At 44.8% G+C, this 19669-nt stretch overlaps 1 protein-coding gene across 1 annotated transcript in view; it reads left to right on the top strand.

Annotated features, from left to right (window-relative positions):
• cpne7 (copine VII) overlaps nt 1-19669 on the top strand; it is a 106870-nt gene that overhangs the window by 77035 nt on the left and 10166 nt on the right. Inside the window, exons 11-13 of the mRNA XM_067997494.1 lie at nt 7792-7846; nt 15649-15700; nt 17763-17896. Coding sequence (XP_067853595.1) covers nt 7792-7846; nt 15649-15700; nt 17763-17896 — 241 coding nt within the window. The remainder of the gene's footprint in view (nt 1-7791; nt 7847-15648; nt 15701-17762; nt 17897-19669) is intronic.

The following is a 19669-nucleotide window of genomic DNA, read 5'->3' as shown; positions in this document are numbered from 1 at the left end:
ATCCATCTGGACCAGGGGTCTTATCCACTCGAAGTTTGATTAGTTTATCAATTATCACTCCCCTTTCTATCTTAAGTGTCTTTATACCTTTTTTGATCTCCTCTCCTGATGTCATGATCACCTTGTTAGTTTCCCTAGTAATACTGAGGTAAAGTAACATTTCAATATTTTTGCCATTTCGCTGTCATTACCTGTGCATTTATCTTGTGCATCCCTTAGTGGCCCTATCCCTATTCTGATTTTTCTTTTGTTATTTATATGTCTGTAGAATACTTTACTATTTCTTTTTATATTCCTTGATAATTTAATCTGGTAGTTCCTCTTTGCCTTCCTAATTGTTTTTTGACATCCTTCTCTTCGTATTCCTTTTCATTATCCTTTCCTTTATTGTCTATGTACTTAGAGTATGCCTTTTTCTTTAGTTTTAATATTACCCTTATCTCTTTATTTATCCATGGTGTTTCATTATTGGCTAATTTGTTCTTGTTTTTTAGAGGGATATATTTCTCCTGAACTCTATTGATCACAGTTTTAAATATTTCCCATTGCTGTTCTATCACTTTGTGTATCAGTTTTTTTTTTCAGTTTACCTTCTCTGGTTTCGCTCTCATCACCTCAAAATCAACTTTTTTCCAATCTATTACTTTGGTTTTTGTTTTACTTATGTCTTTCTCGATCATTATTTTAAACCTTATTATGTTATGACCGCTATTGCCTAAATGTTCTCCTACACTTACTTCTCTTATCTGCTCTGGTTCATTTCCCAGGACTAGATCCATCAATGATTCCTCGCATGTTGGGCTTACATAAGAACACAAGAAATAGGAGCAGGAATAGGCCATATGGCCCCTTGAGCCTGCTCTGCCATTTAATAAGATCAAGGCTGATCTTCTACCTCAACTTCACTTTCCCACCCTATCCCATTATCCCTTGATTTCCTTAGTGTCAAAATATCCATTGATCTCAGTCTTGAACATACTCAACGACTGAGCATTCACAGCCCTTTGGGGTAGAGAATTCCAAAGATTCACAACCCTCTGAGTGAAGAAATTTTTCCTCATCTCGGTCCTAAATGGCCAATCCCTTATCTTGAGACTATGCCCCCTCTTCTAGACCCTCCAGCCAGATGAAACAGCCTCTCAGCATCTATCCTGTCAAGCCCTCTAAGAATTTTATACGTTTCAATGAGATCACCTCTCATTCTTCGAAACTCCAGAGAATACAGGCCCATTCTACTCAATCTCTCCTCAGAAGTCAACTCTATCATCCCAGGAATCAATCTAGTGAACCTTTTTTGCACCCCCTCTTAGGCAGGTATATCCTTCCTTAGGTAAGGAGACCAAAACTGTACACAGTACTCTAGGTGTGGTCTCACCCAGAGCCCTGTATAATTGCAGCAAGGCCTTTCTACTCTTATACTCCAATCCACTTGCAATAAAGGCTAATCTATCATTTGCCTTCCTAATTGCTTGCAGTACCTGCATGTTAACTTTCTGTGATTCATGTACAAGGACACCCAAATCTCTCTGACTACCAACATTTCTTAGTCTCTCACCTTTTAAAAAATATTCTGCTTTTCTATTCTTCCTACCAAAATGGATAATTTCACATTTCTCCACATTATACTCCATCTGCCACCTTCTCGCCCATTCACTTAATCTGTCTATATCCCTTTGCAGTCTCTTTGCATCCTCCTCGCAGCTTACTTTTCCACCTAACTTTGCATCATCAGCAAACTTGGATACATTACACTCGGTCCTCTCATCTAAGTCATTGATATATATTGTGAACAGCTGAGGCCCAAGCACTGATCCTTGCAGCACCCCACTAGTTACAACCTGCCAACCTGAAAATGACCTGTTTATTCCCACTCTCTGTTTTCTGCCTGTTAACCAATCCTCAATCCACACTAATATATTACCTCCAATCCCATGAGCTCTGATCTTATATAACAACCTCTTGTGTGGCACCTTATCGAATGCCTTTTGAAAATCCAAATATACTACATCCACTGATTCCCCCTTATCTATCCTGCTAGTTACACCCTCAAAAAACTTTAACAGATTTGTCAAACATGATTTCCCTTTCATAAAATTGTGTTGACTCTGCCTAATCGTAATGGTATTTCTAAGTGCCCTGTTAGAACGTCCTTAATAATAGATTCGGGCACTTTCCCTATTGATGTCAGGCTAATTAACTTATAGTTCGCTGTTTTCTCTTTTCCTCATTTCTTGAATAGCGGGGTTACATTTGCTATCTTCCAATCCACAGGGAGCATTCGTGAATCTAGGGAATTCTGGAAGATCAAAACCAATGCATCAACTATCTCTGCAGCCACCTCTTTTAAAAGCCTAGGATGTAGGCCATCAGGTCCAGGGGATTTGTTGGCTTTTAGTCCCATTAATTTCTCCAGTACTTTTTCTTTACCAATCTCAATTACTTTAAGTTCCTTACTCTCATTAGACCCTTGGTTCCCCACTATTTCTGATATGCTTTTTGTGTCTTCTACTGTGAAGATAGATACAAAATATTTGTTTAACATCTCTGCCATCTCCTTATTCCCCATTATAATTTCTCCTGTCTCTGCCTCTAAGGGACCCATGTTTACTTTTATGAATTTCTTCCGTTTTATATACTTGTAGAAGCTCTTACAATCTGTTTTAATGGGCGCAAAATTGGGCCATGTAGCGCCCATTGTTTCGGTGCTACACGGCCTCTCTGACATCCAAGATGGCATCTTGGATGGGCACGCACGTTTTCAGCATGACGTGTGTCGGACGCCATCTTGGTATAGGAGTTAGCACATGTGCAAATACCGAATGCTGGAAGCATATAAAGTAGGGAGAAAATGTGTGCAATCAGTGTGCAACGCTGATTTAAAGTGATGGACACCATTTTGGACCTTAACGCTCAACTCAACGCACAGTCTTAACCCCGACCATCTGAACGTGTCTTACAGTGCCTGAAGGACCCCCCTCACCAGTGCTATTTAAAGGGGCCATTCAGGTGTTGCAGGTTAGTTGCTGGATTATTGCTTCCGGCTGCTGGTGGAGTAGGAAGTGTTTTTTGAAGCTTCCTATTCTTACTGAGATTTCCTAGACTACATTTGAGAGTGATTTGGCAGGTGCGTCCTTACGGGTCGGAAAGTTACAACCATGGTTGAACAACATTCCTGGCAACCATGGGCGGTCTGCTAGGGCTCCCGCTGGGCATTGAGCATGACTGGGAGCATGCAGAGAGGCCACGCATAGCAGGTCAAGCTGCGAGGAGACGGAGGACGAGGAGGCGCAGGGCACTGAGCAGGAGGCCCTACCCAATGAGGGCCTTCCGGGACCAATTCTCTTACCTCAACATGACCGAGGAGGATCGCATCCAACGCCTGAGGTTCACCAAGGAAGCCGTGACTGAGATCTGTCAACTGCTGTGGCCACAACTGCAGCCTCAGAGCAGGGCAAGGACAGCATTGTCCGTGGCTGTGAAGGTCATGTGGCGCTGAACTTCTACAGCTCAGGAGCATTTCAGGCCTCTGCTGGTGACATGTGCAACATCTCGCAGTATGCAGTGCACTGCTGCATAAGGAAGGTTACCGACGCACTGTACCATATGAGGAACAGGTTCATCACATTGCCTTTCTGCAGAGATAAGCAGAACGAGCAAGCACGGGGGTTCGCTCGCATTGCTGGCTTCCCCATGGCGCAGGGTGCCATTGACTGTATGCATATTGCCCTGCATGCCCCGCTCATCAGCTCAGCCGTCTTCGTCAACCGAGAGGGCTTTCCTCAACGTGCAACTGGTGTGCGACCACACACATCGAATCGTGGAGGTCGATGCCCGCTACCCTGGGAGCAGTCACGACTCCTTAGTCATGCGGCAATCCAACGTCCCAGCTATCTTTCACCCGACTCGGCAAGTCAAAGGCTGGCTACTGGGCGACAGGGGCTATCCCCTCACGCCGTGGCTCATGACACCGGTCCGGAACCCATGCACACATGCACAGCAGGCCTATAATGAGAGCCATCTGCCACATGCAACATTGTGGAGCATACCATAGGCGACCTCAAAGAACGCTTCCGCTGCCTGGACTGGTCTGGAGGAGCCCTACAGTACTCCCCTGAGCGGGTGGGCAGATTCGTGGTGGTCTGCTGCATGCTGCACATCCTCGCCATCATGAGGGACCAGCCTTTGCCACCAATGATTGGAGAAGATCCTGAGCCAGAGGTGGAGGAGGAAGAGGCTGAGGAGGAGGAGGAAGAGGGGGTGGAGCCGGAAGAGGAAGTGGAGGAAGACACAAGGATGCAACAGGAACCACACGCCTTATCTGCAAGGGATCTGCACGCCCGATGTTGTGACGGCTGCAGGGACAGCCCACCCAATAATCCTAAGTACTCTCTCCTCTTGGTGGGGGTGAGGATGTGTAAACGTGCCCGTCCACCCTCAGGTCCCCCCTGCTGCTGGCTGTTATGCACTGCATTCTCCTGCAAGACAGAGGACAGTGTGTCATTGAGTCTCCTGCAAGGTGTGTGGGTGATGCGCCTGTCTTGGTCGAATAGCTGTCAGTTTGCATGACATGTGAGTGGTGGTTGTGTGGCCTGCAAGTGTGGTACAGTGCGTAGGTGACATGCAGCATGCTGAGTGCAGCATTGCGTATGGATGGGCAGTGTTTGTTGGTGGGTGGGTGACGGGGAGTGTGATGTGTGGAGCAGTGATGCAGTTGGTAGGATGTGTCACTTGATACTTGCATTCACTGACGTTGACCACTCGTGTCAAATTATTGAACTTCTTTCGGAACTGCACCCACGCGCGTGGTGCAATGCTCCTGGCATTGACTTCCTGCACCACAGCCTGCCAATGTCTGCGGAGCTGCAGTCTGGAGGGATTCCGGCCATCCTGCGGGTACGTTAGCCTTCCTTTTGTCCACACCTTCCACCAGGGCCTCCAGAGCATCATCCGAGAAGCGTGGAACCATCTCTCATGCCGGTCCTGCTATTCTTGTGGCCATCTTTCCCTCCTCCAAGTAAGCTGTGTACCTGCTATTTGAAATGTGCACCTGCACCTTTAAAGAGGTGCAGGTTGCTGATGACATGTGCTGTGCACGACCCTCATTCTCCGTGCAGCCTCTCAGCGGTGCGGGTACTCTGGCTGCATGGAGATATCATGATAATTAGCAGGCAGCACGAAGTTCACTTGTTGCCTGCGTAGGGTCCATCGGGCGTGGGGTACTAGGGCATCACGCTACCCCTGCCCGAAAACGACCCTTATCGAATTTTTTACCTCTATATTTCTTGCCAGTTTACTGTCTCATTCAATTTTCTCCCTCTTTTTATCAATTTCTTGATCATCCTTTGCTGATTTCTAAAACCCTCCCAACCCTCAGGCTTACTATGCTTTTTGACAACATTGTAAGCCTCTTTTAATCTAATACTATCCTTAATTTCTCTAGTTAGCCATGGTTGGATTATTTTTCCCATAGAGTTTTTATTCCTCAGGGAATGAATATTCATGGAGAATTATGAATTATTCTTTAAATGTTCGCCATTGCTATCTAATTTCCCAACCTACCTTAGCTAATTTGACCCTCATACCTACATAATTGGCTTTGTTTAAATTTAAGACCCTAGTTTTGGACTTAACTACATCACTTTCAAACTCAATATGAAATTCATCATATTATGATTACTCTGACCCAGAGGATCCTTAACTATAAGATCACTAATTAACGCTGTCTAATTACACAATACTAGATCTAAAATAGTCTGTTCCCTAGTTGGTTCCTTGACATATGGTTCTAGAAAACTGTCTCGAATACATTCCATGAACTCGTCCTCCAAAGTACTTTTGCCAATTTGGTTTGCCCAATCGATATGAAGACTAAAGTCTGCCACGATTATTGCATTACCCTTGTTACAAGTTCCTCTAATTTTCTGATTATATTCTGTCCAACACTACAACCACTGTTAGGGGGCCTATAAACTACCCCCACCATTGTTTTCTGCCCCTTGTTATTTCTTAGCTCCATCCATACAGATTCTACATCCTGATTTTCTGAGCTAAGATCCTTTCTCATTACTGCCTTTATCTCATCCTATAATATCAGGCCTACCCTCCCTCCTTTTCCATTTTGCCTATTTTTCTAAAAGTCAAATACCTGGAATATTTAATTCCCAACCTTGGTCACCCTGCAACCGCTTCTCTGTAATGGCTACTAGATCAAACCCATTTATCTCTATTTGTGCCATTAATTCATCTATCTTGTTGTGACTGCTTTGTGTATTCAGATATAACACCTTTAATTTTAACTTTTTACTATTTTTCCCTGATGTGACTTTAGTCACTAATGCTCCATTACCTTTGTTAAACTCTCTGTCCCTTCCTGACACACTCTGCTTGTTTTTATCCAAATCTCTACCCTGCTTTACAGCCTTGACTTTTCTCTTTAGACTTATAAATTTACCCTTACCTGAACCCTCCCCTCTTCTTATTAGTTTAAAGCCCTATCCACCGCCTTAGTTATTCGATTCGCCAGGACACTGGTCCCAGCCTGGTTTAAGTGGAGCCTGTCTCAAAGGAACAGCTCCCTCTTTCCCCAGTACTGGTGCCAGTGCCCCATGGCTTCTCACATACTGGATAAGAAAGGAGTCATGTACACACTGTAAAAACTCCATTCCCCTTTCCTCTTTCCCTACCTTTTCTTGCCAGTTTATTTGGGGGTAGTTGAAATCTCCCATGATTATTATTCAATGTTTTTTTATTCATTTCGCAGGAGGTGTGTATCCTGGAGAAAGCAAAAATACAGGAGAAAAAAATAAAGATGAGACAAATACCAAATGCAAATTCTTTTATTACTGAAGAGCCTGTAGGCGTGACTGGAGACCACTGATGTTTTAAAAAATTTTTTAGAAACTATATTAAACATTTCAAGAAAGTGACAAACAAAAGAACAGTGTACACCATTATTGTATATGACACACTTGTATAGTTGTCGGCTGACATGTTTGAGCCTAAAATCAATGGGGTCAATTTTAACCCTATCTGTCTGGTGGGTAGCTAGTTAAAATCGAACAGGTGACATGCCTGCTGATGTCTTGCCTGGATCCCGCTGTCTTCGATCTTAACCCACTCTTCCAGTGAGGTCCATCTTTAAACATGCAAATCGGAGTCTGATAACATCATCGAAGCCCGACCTCTATTTTAACATTGACCTGAGTGGGGAAGCCACTGCGGCTTTCCCGCCAGGTGAATTCTGGTCAGAAGCGGATTGGAAACATAAGAGGCCATTCAAGGGACATTTTTTACTTTCCTTTGTGAGGGTTGGAGGAGCAAGATTGCTCCTCTGGGCCCCACAAGGAAAGTTTAATCTTTTCTTGTCCTGAACTCATTCCCCATGCCCTACTGCGGGACCCCCACTCGGAATCTTAGTCACCGCACTTACCTGAGTGCCGGTTGGCAGCCGACAGCCCGAATTTCCACAGGTCGGCAGCTGCTTCCCATTCAAGTCAGCCGGCGACATGTTAATGAGACCCAATGGTTAAAATTGCTGTGGCCTCTTTCTGCTGAAGTTGGGTGGGAATCTAACTGAAACCAGCGCGTTCCCGCCAGATACCTGCTAGCAGTTAAAATCTCCCTCATATGATGCTAGGCTGGAAAAGAAGATGAATGTAAAGACTCGCCTGTCCTCTCCTGATAGTAAAGCAACAACTTTTCCAATTGCCAAGATCTGAGGTGAAATTGTACTTATTTAATTTAATAACACCATCGTTTCCTCTAATCTGTGTTTCAATTTAACTCTTTCAGCGACAAGAAGTTTTCTGCCTTAGGATTCGGAGCAAGAATTCCTCCTAATTATGTGGTGAGTAATTATAGCTGCCTTTTAGAAACAATATGGCGTTTCAGGGAATTGCGTTGCTCAGTGTGCTCCAGCTGTCCCAGTTTCTTTCCTTTTGCTCCACGTTTGCCATTTGTGTCTGTGTTCCTCTTTGTTCCATATTTGTCTGTTTCTTTTGTCCAAGTTTTTTACCAAGTCCTCCGAGAGCTGACTTGCTTCTCTTCAGCGCTACTTCCCATTCATGGTGCCTTCTGCCTGCTCCCTGCCCAGCTCAACTGCTGATTCACATGCATTCTCTAGATTCAAATCTGTCTTGCCCTAAGCTGTAACAGAATTTGCTCTGCCTGCCTCTTTCTCATTTTTCTCTTTCCAAATCTATTGTTGGCAATGATTCTATTAAGGTACTTTGAAAACATTTGGCACTCTCTACTTTGTTAAGTAATATTTTACATTTAATTCTGTTTATACATTTTGGATGAAACTTTCTCCCACTGTTAGGAATGGAAGGAAATCAAATCTTTATATGTTGCATGTCCCAGGTAATTTATTTATGTATGCCCTTTGCATTCTGATCATTGTTACTTATGTTCCAGAAAAATGCATTTAATCTAGTGCTTGGTCACTACTGCCTTCACCCTGTACATTTTTTCTCCTGATTTCTATCTTACCAGTGAAATAAATGTGTAGATGCATCTTTTCTTTTCCAAGCAGACTCTTTGTGGAAAAGGTAAATCTATTATTGCTTATATTTTAAAATTTCATATTTCACCATGGCAAATGAAAAATGCTCTTGTATCATTGACATTTCCACTTCTTGTTTGTGAAAAACTTCTCTTTAATTTGAACCTTTCTGTCTGACTGTATACATACCAACCCCTATGTCAGTGCAAAGAACCCAGTTTCCATATTTAATTCCCATTATTTAACTCCCTGCGTGTGTTTCTGTGATATGATGACATATAGACTGGCTGCCAATGTGAAGTAGAAAAGGGAACTTCTGGTACTACTAACACCCAATGCTGAATCAAGGCCTGGTATTAATTTCATGAGTGAGTTTGGCAGGATCACCCTGAATTAGTCTATTTTACACTTTCAGTAACAACAATGCATTTCATACACTGCATATACATTTGTTTAAATGGATGCAGCTTGAACTGGGCTGGTTCAGTAGGGTATAAACGATTGTTACAAATTTGTGTCTGCCGTAGTTATCGGGTTCAGTGATGGCAGTCGCTCCTGTAAGGGACCCGAGCTGCTTTCTTTTATAGGAGTTGGCTCACATTACCCTATCAACTAAGATAGTTGGAGGTAAGGAGCTTTTGAGTCTGAAGATGCTGAAAGTTTGAGTAGTAATTACAGCAGAATTACAATTTTTTCACGTGATTTTATTTTTTGCTTTTCACCTGGAAACTGGACTTGTTTTTGGAAACATGTGGGCTTGTGAGACCACCCCACACCCCCCCTCACAATGAGAGCTTCTCAAGAGCAGGTATGAGATTCGCATTGGGCATACCTTTGTATGCCATTATCGTGGAGGAGGAGGGGCTAGAGAGGATGGACAAAAGGAGAATGAGGCAGCATTAGAGATGATAGTGCCCTACAAGATATTCACACCCCCCAAAAAAAATATGTGCAGCACAGGTCCTATGAAGATTTAGTGGGAAACTGCATAGTCTAAGAGTACACTTCACCAAAGAAGCAATAGAGGGCCTGTACCAGCTACTGCATGTGACATGCAGCCATAGTCCTCTTCCTGCGTCTATAATGATCATGGCTACACAATTTTATCACACTGTGTTATTTCAGGCAGCTACAGGAGATCTGTATACTATGATCCATGGTGCAGTTTGGGTATGTAGTCATCAGATGATTGATGCACTTTTCTGCAAAGCTGGGGAATTCATCGAATTTGGCATAACAGCAAGGCAGCAGCAAGAAAGGGCCATCCAGTTGCCTTTCCCAAGGTGCAGAGTGACGTAGATGGCACCACAGTTGCTTTATGAGCTCCCACAGAACACTCCCTTAACTGCCTGAATAGAAATAGCCACCATTCACTCAATGTTCAGATTGTGTGTCTGCAGTTCTGCGGTGCCACTGCCAACTCCCTCCACAAGGCATGCAAAACTGATTTTTGTTGTTCCTCCCATGGATACCCAGCAGTCTGTCTCTCCTTTGCTGCATCTCATCCAGCAGGATTTGTAGGTCATTTTCTGCAAAATTTGGAGCCGTTATTTGCCTCCTTCCAATGCTCTGATCCCATCTTTTGGTGCCTCTGGCAGGCCTTCCACTTGAAGATGTGCACAAGATCATGCAGGAACCCTCTATGACGTATACGCCTGACAGCAAACTCAGTCTGGCAAAAAGTTCCCTATTTACATGCTGCTCCCTTAGCCTGCTGGTGTAATCTTCAGCCATTCTTGGCTTTATAAAGGCTGTACTGCTAATTTCCAAGCTCCCTCAGCTTAACACTTCCATGTTACATGAGATTTGTGCTAATGCACTGCCAAGGGACATGCAAATGAGCTGACCATACAAATTAGGGCAGGGTTAGTGCTACACACCATTGGCGGAAGCAAATCCCAGCTGTAGGATGCAACACCAGCACAAAAGCCAAACCCCAGATTCCTTTGCATAGTGATGCCAAACCCCAGTATCCCCACCCTAGTACTGCCAGACTCCAGTACCACCCCACAGTGCTGCCAACCTTCAAGATCATCACCCCAGTTCTGCCAAATCTCAAGAACAGCTTCTCAGTGCTACCAAAGTCCAGGGCAGTCTCTCCAGTGCTGCTACACCACACTCCCCCTCCCCAGTACTGCTAAATACCAAATGATATATCTTTTATATCATCTTGCTGTGTATCCTCAGCTTTAAAATGGTACAGGGTGAAAATTAATTACGTAGGAATAGTGATCACAATATCAAAAGATAATTACAGATGACCAATTCAGTCCATCTTAATTCATCAATTCAGAGAGATCCTAACGTTCTCCCCATTTTGGCATCAAGTTGTTTCTTAAATGATTTCAGGGTTTTTACCTCCACTTTATCTGGATGTTTGTTCTACCTGTTAGTGTAAAGAAACTTTTAGTGTAAAGAAACAATTCCTGAAATTGGTTCTAAAATTACCTTTTACCAGCTTGAACCTGTATCCTGTAGTTCAACTTCCACTGTTTTAACTTCTATATATAATAAAGAACACTCATTTATGGTTTTAAAAAAAATAATGGAAAGTTATGTAATTTGATCTCCAAGGCACTGGTAAAAATTCCAGAATACCATGGAATAAGAATGAAATTTAACTTATTTGGTCAACTGTAATTCACAGGCGTCTAATATAAGGGTGTACGTGGCATTACACTCCTATTGTTATAAAACTGCATAGAAAACAGCATATCCTCCAACTCACTGTGTGCAATACTACAGGAGATCTGCAAGCCTATTTATATAATTAGATATCTTGAATATAGCGAGCCAAGCATTAAATGTGGGGGTAGCACATTAAGTTAGAAAAAATAGAAGAGCTGAAAACCCACAGCTGTAACTCTGGTGGGAGTATAGCAGAAGGGCCATATATTAGGCTGGAGCCCAGATATGCTTTCACAAAATCAGTCAACTTATGCTAGAAAAGCCTCCAAGAAGTTACTCCGGCACAGGCCTGCCCCTGTCTGTGAAGCCTGGGGCTTGAGTTTTGTTGTTTTTTCCGGGTTTTATTGTGAACTTGGGTCTTCTTGGAGTGAAGATATTCAACCAAGCAGAATGCACCAGATATGTCATATGGTGGAATACCACATTCAGCTCACTTTCATCTCAGTCTTATACAGTGCTGGATCGGTACAGCTGGGCTTATAAACAAGAAGTAACGGTGTGCTCTGTGAATGGCCAGTCTTATTGTCAATAAAAAAATGGTGCATTAAAGACAAATCCTAATTTTCTGATTGGACAAATAAATTATTTTTCTCCAAAATAGAGGCTTCTGATTGGAAATCAGATCCAGAAAATAAAAATTCCTCTTACAACAGTTGTCATCATGGCTACTTCTCTTGAGGTCCTGTGGTTTAATATAAAAATGTTAGGATGTAGGGCTGGAGGAGGTTGTAGAGGTAGGGGGAGCAAGGCTATAGAATGAGTTGTAAATAAGAATATTAAAAATTAGCTAAAATCCTAAGTACTTGTGATTTTTAAACTTGTTTGTTCTATTGCTTTCAGTTTTACAAAACTAGCTGTAGTTTCCCACTGAAATGAATGGAATTACAAGCAGACTGAATAACAGACTGGGTTTTCATTAATCTTTCACCCCTGAGACCAGGTTTGAGACCAGGTTTGAATCCAGCCCCAGCCAGTATGACAGATGCTCTTTCATGTGCTCTTTCTTCTCTTCAGTGGTCACAAGTCTACAACACAAAATTGGCCTGAACTTGATAGGGTGAGATGAAGTAAGTTGGGAGAAGGCTCGTTTGGAGCGTAAACACAGGCATAGACCTGTTGGGCTGAATGGCTGTATATTCTATGTAATTCTTTGTAAAAACTTGGCATGAATTGGTACTAAATTGATAACCTCAGTCTGATATTATCAGTGGTTGTTTTGAGAAATACTGGTGCAGCACAGGGTGCTTTTCTAAGTTTGCAGTTGAGACTCGTTGGGCTAGAGCAGTCATACCTTTACTCTGCATTTCATTTGGGAATACTTGTTGGTGACACAAGGTGCAAGAAAATGGAAACATATTCAGTTCTCTAGCACTGACATCCTTTAACTTGGCTAGCACAAAATTTACTAAAGAATAATTAAAAAGTGAATAAAAACATAAAATTGATGCTGAAAGATGATACATTTTCTGGAACGTGCTGGACCTGAGTTTTTTGTAATCACAGCTCATTCTTTTCGTGGTGGCTCGGATTGAAGAACTAAAGCTTATTTACAGAAAACTCTTGGACCATACAATATAAGTGGCCTGATTTTTTTTCCCCTTCAAATTACTTTGCTGTCAGTGCACTATTAAAAGGCATTATTTGTTCTGCTTTTATAAACAGTAACAGTCCACTGGCTCTAAAGACTGACAGATGTGCTTCGAAATTGGAATCAACATTAAATTCAATATTAGCCAGATGCTGCCTGCTTATGCTGCCAGTAAATATGATTTTCATTGCTATGAATATAAAAGGAATACACAAGTGAGATATTAATGGGTACAATACCAAACTTTGTGTGTGTCATCCACATGGTCTCTTTTCCAGGGGAGAATGAAAAAGGTAATGTAAAGTACAGTTTAGATCAGCCAAGAAAATAGAATATGGTCTCCTTGTGAACAGAAGAATGTTTGTCATTTATATTTTAGTTCATTGAGCCTATTCTCTCTGGAATTTAGAAGAATGAGAGGTGATCTCATTGAAACATATAAGATTATTAGGGGGATTGACAGGGGAGAGCTGAGAGATTGGGCTCGATATTAGCACCCGCTATCGAGTGCGTTCCTGGCGGGGGGGGGCTCCGAAAATCAGGGAATCCTGGAGCGGGTCGGGAGCCCGGCTCCAACCCGCCCACTTCCGGATTCCCCATAGACGCGCCGATGTGCGCGCGCAGCCCCCGCATGTGGGACTCCCGCAGGCAATTAAAGCCAGTGGCGTGCCACTTAACAGTATTTATTCTGGTATTTCAGATCGTTAACAGACCTGATTAAGGGAATATTTCAGGAGGGGTGGGATTTTACAAACAACTGGGACTGTTTCCCGTACTGGGGGAAACACTCCCAGTTGAAATGGACGTGTTGCAGCCATCAGCCTGTGGCAACTGCAAAGGTCCATTTGACAGGTGGTGGGGGGGGGAGACCCTCACTCATTGCAGGAGGCCACTCTGTCACTTTGGACAAAGTTTGGCCTCCACCATCCTCCTCCTAACAATCAAATTCACCAACTTGCACACTTACTCCGGAGTCCAGACACATGTACCTACCTTGCGGACCCCCTCAGATGTACATCTTCCGGATGGGGGGCGCCGTAGCTGCAGTCATGACCTCCTCGGAGGGAGAACAGCATCACCAGCCTCGCCGGCCATGCCGTTCACCTCAGACACGTGGAGCCCCACAACACAGTGATGTGACACATCCACCTGCACAGCAGGAGGGAGGGCAACCGCAGAGAGAGATGTGTCGCAGAGGGCACTACCCTCGCCACAGGGTCCACAGACCGAGGCTCAGCTTCCTGGACCTCTCTGAGCAGCAGTACACACGGAGGCTCAGAGTCACCCGACATGTAGTCGTGGACATCTGCAGCCTCCTTCATGCCGAGCTGCTCCCGGCTGGCCCGAGCACCATCTTCTTACCTGTCGCTGTCAAAGTCACCACTGCCCTCAACAACTTCTCCTCCGCATCCTTCCAGTGTACCACCGGGGACATCGCCGACGTCTCTCAGTCGTCTGCACAAAAGAGCCCTGCAAATACACCTACACCCACTCTGCAGTGACACAATGGGTGGCATCAGTTGTGGGTCTTCATGGTGATCCTCAGGAAAGGGCATTATTGCACAAACCAGACAAGATTTGCAAAGACGTGGCAGTAGTGGTGCCAATATAATATGTGATGTGAGTTGGTCAGAAATTAAATATAAGTAAAAACCATGACAAACCCTCAAACACCCTTGTGCATCCCCTTCATGCTCACGACACGTTTGCCTTATGCTGCCTACTGCACATATGTGATGCATGCCCTGTGGCTGCAGCACAGGTAGTGACAGGTTGTGTGAGGCTGACCGTGAAAGAGATGCATGAGAGGGTGAGTATGAGATAGAGCCACGAGATTGTATGAGGATTGGGTTGAGTACTGGCGAGGTGAGTAAGTGCAGGTAAGATGAGGATGAGGTTTGGGTGGGTGTGAGGGGTGATGTGACAGAGTAGTGTTGGCAGTGCAGAAGGAGATGTGGGGTGGGGGCAGTGATGTGGCAGACGGAGTGTAGGGGAATGAGTAAGTGTACTCACTTTGGCTGACCTACTTAGGTCATTGAAGCGCCTCCTGCACTGTATGCAGGTGCGCGATATGTTGGTGGTGCAGGTGACCTCCTCTGCCACCTCGAGCCAGGCCTTCTTGGTGGCAGAGGCAGGCCGCTTCCTCCCGCCCGCCGGGGGGAAGATCTCTGTCCTCCCCCTCCTCCTCACCCCATCCAATGATACCTGGAGTGAGGCATCATTAAACCTGGGAGCAGCCTTCCCCCTGGGCTGCTCCATGCTGTAATTTTTCCTATTTCTTGCAGCATCAGTCAGTGGAGGACTGCCCCTTTAAATAGAGCTCCTCCAGCTGACAGACCTTACTGTGCATGCGCAGGCTGCCCGACGCGCAGCTCAGCAGCAGGGAACCTGGAAGACCAGGTAAGTGGATCCAATGAGGCTGCGATCGCGCGTGGGGCAGACTGATTTCACTGGGCGCGTTACCCATGCGCCCAATCGCCCCCCCCCCGCCGCAAACCCGCCACCCTCCTAATATCGAGCCCATTGTTTCCCCTGGCTAGAGAGTCTAGAACTATGGGGCATAGTCGCAGGATAAGGGGTCGGCCATTCAAGACTGAGATGAGGAGGATTTATTCATGCAGAGTGTTGTGAATCTTTGGAATTCTCTACACCAGAGGGCTGTGTCATTGAATATATTCAAGGCTGAGATGGATAAATTTTTGGACTCTAGTGGAATCGAGGGATATGGGGATCGGGCGGGAAAGTGGAGTTGAGGTCGAAGATCAACCATGATCTGATTGAATGGTGGAGCAGGCTCGAGGAGCCATATGGCCTACTCCTGCTCCTATTTCTTATATTCTTATGTTCAGTGGATTATTTTCTTTTACAGGTTTCACATGATTTTGCCATTAATTTCAATTCTGAAGACAATGAATGTGAAGGTAAGCAGAAACCAGTTTCACTCAATTGAGGGCGCAGTTTTGCTGTCACTTTTGTGTCACTGTGAAGTAGGTTATGCTTCACAGCAATGGAAAAAATGGCAGTATTGACTATGGGTTCAGATCCCAATCTGACTTTGGAGTCAGTGTGAGTCCCTTTCAGAAGGCCGTCTCACACCACTTTATTTTAGTATATCTCCAATGAGTGGTGTCAAGCTGAATTTTAAAAATGATTACGGATCTATGAACCTCATAATCTATTGCCGCGATTTTTTAATAATGTTTTTAAAACAATGATGCTCCTGTCCATGTTCTCAAAATATTCAGATTCTGCCAACACTCTCAAGGCCAACAGTGCCCTTCCCAGCCAGGAGAGTAGGATCCAGCCAGGGCAAAATACATCGGGTATTGCCGGTGCAGATTAATTCTTTAGTTACTTTAGTCTCTGACTGATAGCACTGTATAATCACAGCCTGAAGTGGAAAAGGTCTACATTGACCAGTAACAGCCATCTCCAATGTTACACAGCAGAGTTTGGCAGAAGACACACAGCCTCACGCCTGCTGCTAAACATTCATTGCCCCAGGTGCTCAGTGCTAACTATATTGGTTGACAAACAAAAAGTCACTACATTAGAATGAGTAATTGACCAAAAAATCTGAGTTTAACAGCAGCTGAACCCAAGAAAGAAATTACTGTCAGTTTACATGTATCTTCTTGTTTCACAGCTTCCTTGTTAAAAAGAATACAAAACTGCATTCCTGCCTCGGTAGAGTTTGAACATTTTATTTGTTTCCTAGCATAATTGACCCGTCACGCAGTTCACTCTTGCGGACTCCCCAAATACGTGAACATTCATGGTTTCTTGTCAAATACAGGATAGCTAACAAAAAAAAAATCTTAAGTACATTTATTGAGCCAGTCAGAAACACAGTTCAAAAGAAAGATTACACAACTACAGCCACAGTAAGCCTTCCATCACAGGGAGATTCCTTCTATGCCTCATGCATACCCTCTCTCCTCTGAATTCACCGCACACCTGTCATCCCTAAACCTCTCATTCCATATAAAACTCTCCGATCCATATTCAAGGTCACCCCCTCAATCTTGCTAACTTCCATGGTCTCTCTATTCCCGTGATCATAGCTAGAGCTTAAATAGCAATGGCTGATATTTTCACCCCTGCATCAGCACCTCGACATCCCCTGGGATTTATCCCTGCCCCCATCTCCATATCTACTTTATCTGCCCTTCGGTGATTTCATTTACCAACATGGGGTTAGCTTACGTGCACACTTTTGACAGCCAATTCTAGCACCTCCACCACATCTCTTGACCCCTTCCACTGGCTCTGTGTTGTCAGGCTGCTGTCCAACATCCAGGCTTGGATAAGTTTCAATTTTCCCCAGCTGAACATTGGGAAGACCAAATCAATTGTCTTGAGCCCCACCACAAATTCCATACCCTTGCCACTGATTCCATCCCCCTCCCTGGCCACTATCTAAGGCTGAGGCAGACTACTCGCTGCCTCAGTATTCTATTCCACTGAGCTGGAGCTCCTGACCCTCTATCTTCTCCATCACAAAGTCCGCCTACTTCAGGTTATTTGCCACCTCTGTCCCTACCTCAGTCCATCAAATACTGAAACCCTCATCCTCGCCTTTGGACTAATCTCCCGTGTAGCACAATGTCAAAAGCTTTGCTGGAACCTAAATCTATAATATCCACTGAGTTCCTTTGTCACTAAGTCTGTTATTTCCAATGATTTCCCAAATCACACCCCAACGTGCTAAAAATGCAGTTTATTTCAGCAGCCAATGAATGCCATCTGGCCAGCAACAGTCACAAAATAGGTTTATCATTAGCATAAATAATATATAATCTGTTTCATTCTGTGTGAGGTACTAGCTTTTACCTCTGGAAGACAGGCTGTGCAGCTAATTCCGGGATGGACAGAATAAATCTCTGACTTCCATATATTATGCTCAAGCTTTCTGAACATTGTTTTATATCACTGAATATATACATGAGAGCAACTTCTAACTGAACTCTGTCTTTGTTTAAGGAATACAGGGAGTTGTTGAGTCGTATCAGAACTGTCTACCCAAAATCCAACTCTATGGCCCAACGAATGTGTCTCCTATAATAGGCAAAGTTGCCAAAGTGGCTGCTGAGGAGGTGAAGACAAAAGAAGCATCTGTACGTATAATCTTTTTAAAAAAAACACAAATCACAGAAATAATTTAGCTAGCAATTTGAAATCTGTACACACACCAGGACAACTCCCCTGCTCTTCTTTGAATAGTGCCTTGGGATCTTTTGCATCCACCTGAGAGGATGGACACGGTCTTGGTTTAATGTCACACCCAAAAGACAGCACCTCAGATAATGCAACATTCCCTCAGTACTGCACTGAAGTGTCAGCCTAGATTGAGTATTCAAGGGCTCGACTTTCGCACCCCCGATCGGGTGTGTTCGTGGTGGGGGGGTTGCGAAAATCAGGGATTCCCGGGGTGGGTCTGGAGCCCGGCTCCAACCTGCCCACTTTCGGGTTCCCCAATGACGCGCTGACATGCGCGCGCAGCCCCCGCATGTGGGACTCCTGCCAGCAATTAAAGCCGGCGGGGTGCCACTTAAAGTACTTAAACCATACTTCAGGTCGTTTACAGACCTGATTGACCTGATATTTTAGGAGGGGTGGGATTTTGAAATTAACTGAGACTGTTTCCCGTACTGGGGGAAACACTCCCGGTTCAAATGGACGTGTTGCAGCCATCAGCCTGTGGCAGCTGCAAAGGTCCATTTGACAGGTGGGGGGGGGAGACCCTCACTCATTGCAGGAGGCCACTCTGTCACTTTGGACAAAGTTTGGCCTCCACCACCCTCCTCCTAACAATTAAATTCACAAACTTGCACACTTACCCCGGTGTCCAGGCACACTTACCCCGGTGTCCAGACACATTTACCTACCTTGCGGACCCCCTCAGATGTACATCTTCCGGATGGGGGCCACCGTAGCTGCAGTCATGACCTCCTCGGAGGGCGAACCGCTTCACCAGCCTCGCCGGCCACACCGTCCACCTCTGACACGTGGAGCTCCACAACACGGTGCTGTGACACATCCACCTGTACAGCAGGAGGGAGGGCAACCGCAGAGAGAGATGTGTCGCAGAGGGCACTACCCTCGCCACAGGGTCCACAGACCGAGGCTCAGCTTCCTGGACCTCTCTGAGCAGCAGTGCACACGGAGGCTCAGAGTCACTTGACATGTAGTCGTGGACATCTGCAGCCTCCTTCATGCCGAGCTGCTCCCGGCTGGCCTGAGCACCATCTTCTTACCTGTCGCTGTCAAAGTCACCACTGCCCTCAACAACTTCTCCTCCGCATCCTTCCAGGGTGCCACCGGGGACATCACCGACGTCTCTCAGTCGTCTGCACAAAACAGCCCTGCAAATACACCTACACCCACTCTGCAGTGACACAATGGGTGGCATCAAGTGTGCATGTTCATGGTGAACCCCATAGAATCATAGAAGTTTACAACATGGAAACAGGCCCTTCGGCCCAACATGTCCATGTCGCCCAGTTTATACCACTAAGCTAGTCCCAATTGCCTGCACTTGGCCCATATCCCTCTATACCCATCTTACCCATGTAACTGTCCAAATGCTTTTTAAAAGACAAAATTTTACCCGCCTCTACTACTGCCTCTGGCACTCATAACCCTTTGAGTGAAAAAATTGCCCCTCTGGACCCTTTTGTATCTCTCCCCTCTCACCTTAAATCTATGCCCCCTCGTTATAGACTCCCCTACCTTTGGGAAAAGATTTTGACTATCTACCTTATCTATGCCCCTCATTATTTTATAGACTTCTATAAGATCACTCCTTAACCTCCTACTCTCCAGGGAAAAAAGTCCCAGTCTATCCAACCTCTCCCTATAAGTCAAACCATCAAGTCCCGGTAGCATCC

This window comes from Heptranchias perlo, chromosome 16 (assembly GCF_035084215.1).
Source record: "Heptranchias perlo isolate sHepPer1 chromosome 16, sHepPer1.hap1, whole genome shotgun sequence".
Taxonomy (NCBI): domain Eukaryota; kingdom Metazoa; phylum Chordata; class Chondrichthyes; order Hexanchiformes; family Hexanchidae; genus Heptranchias; species Heptranchias perlo.
Note: the sequence above shows the minus strand (reverse complement) of the source record. Positions and strands in the feature narration are given on the sequence as shown.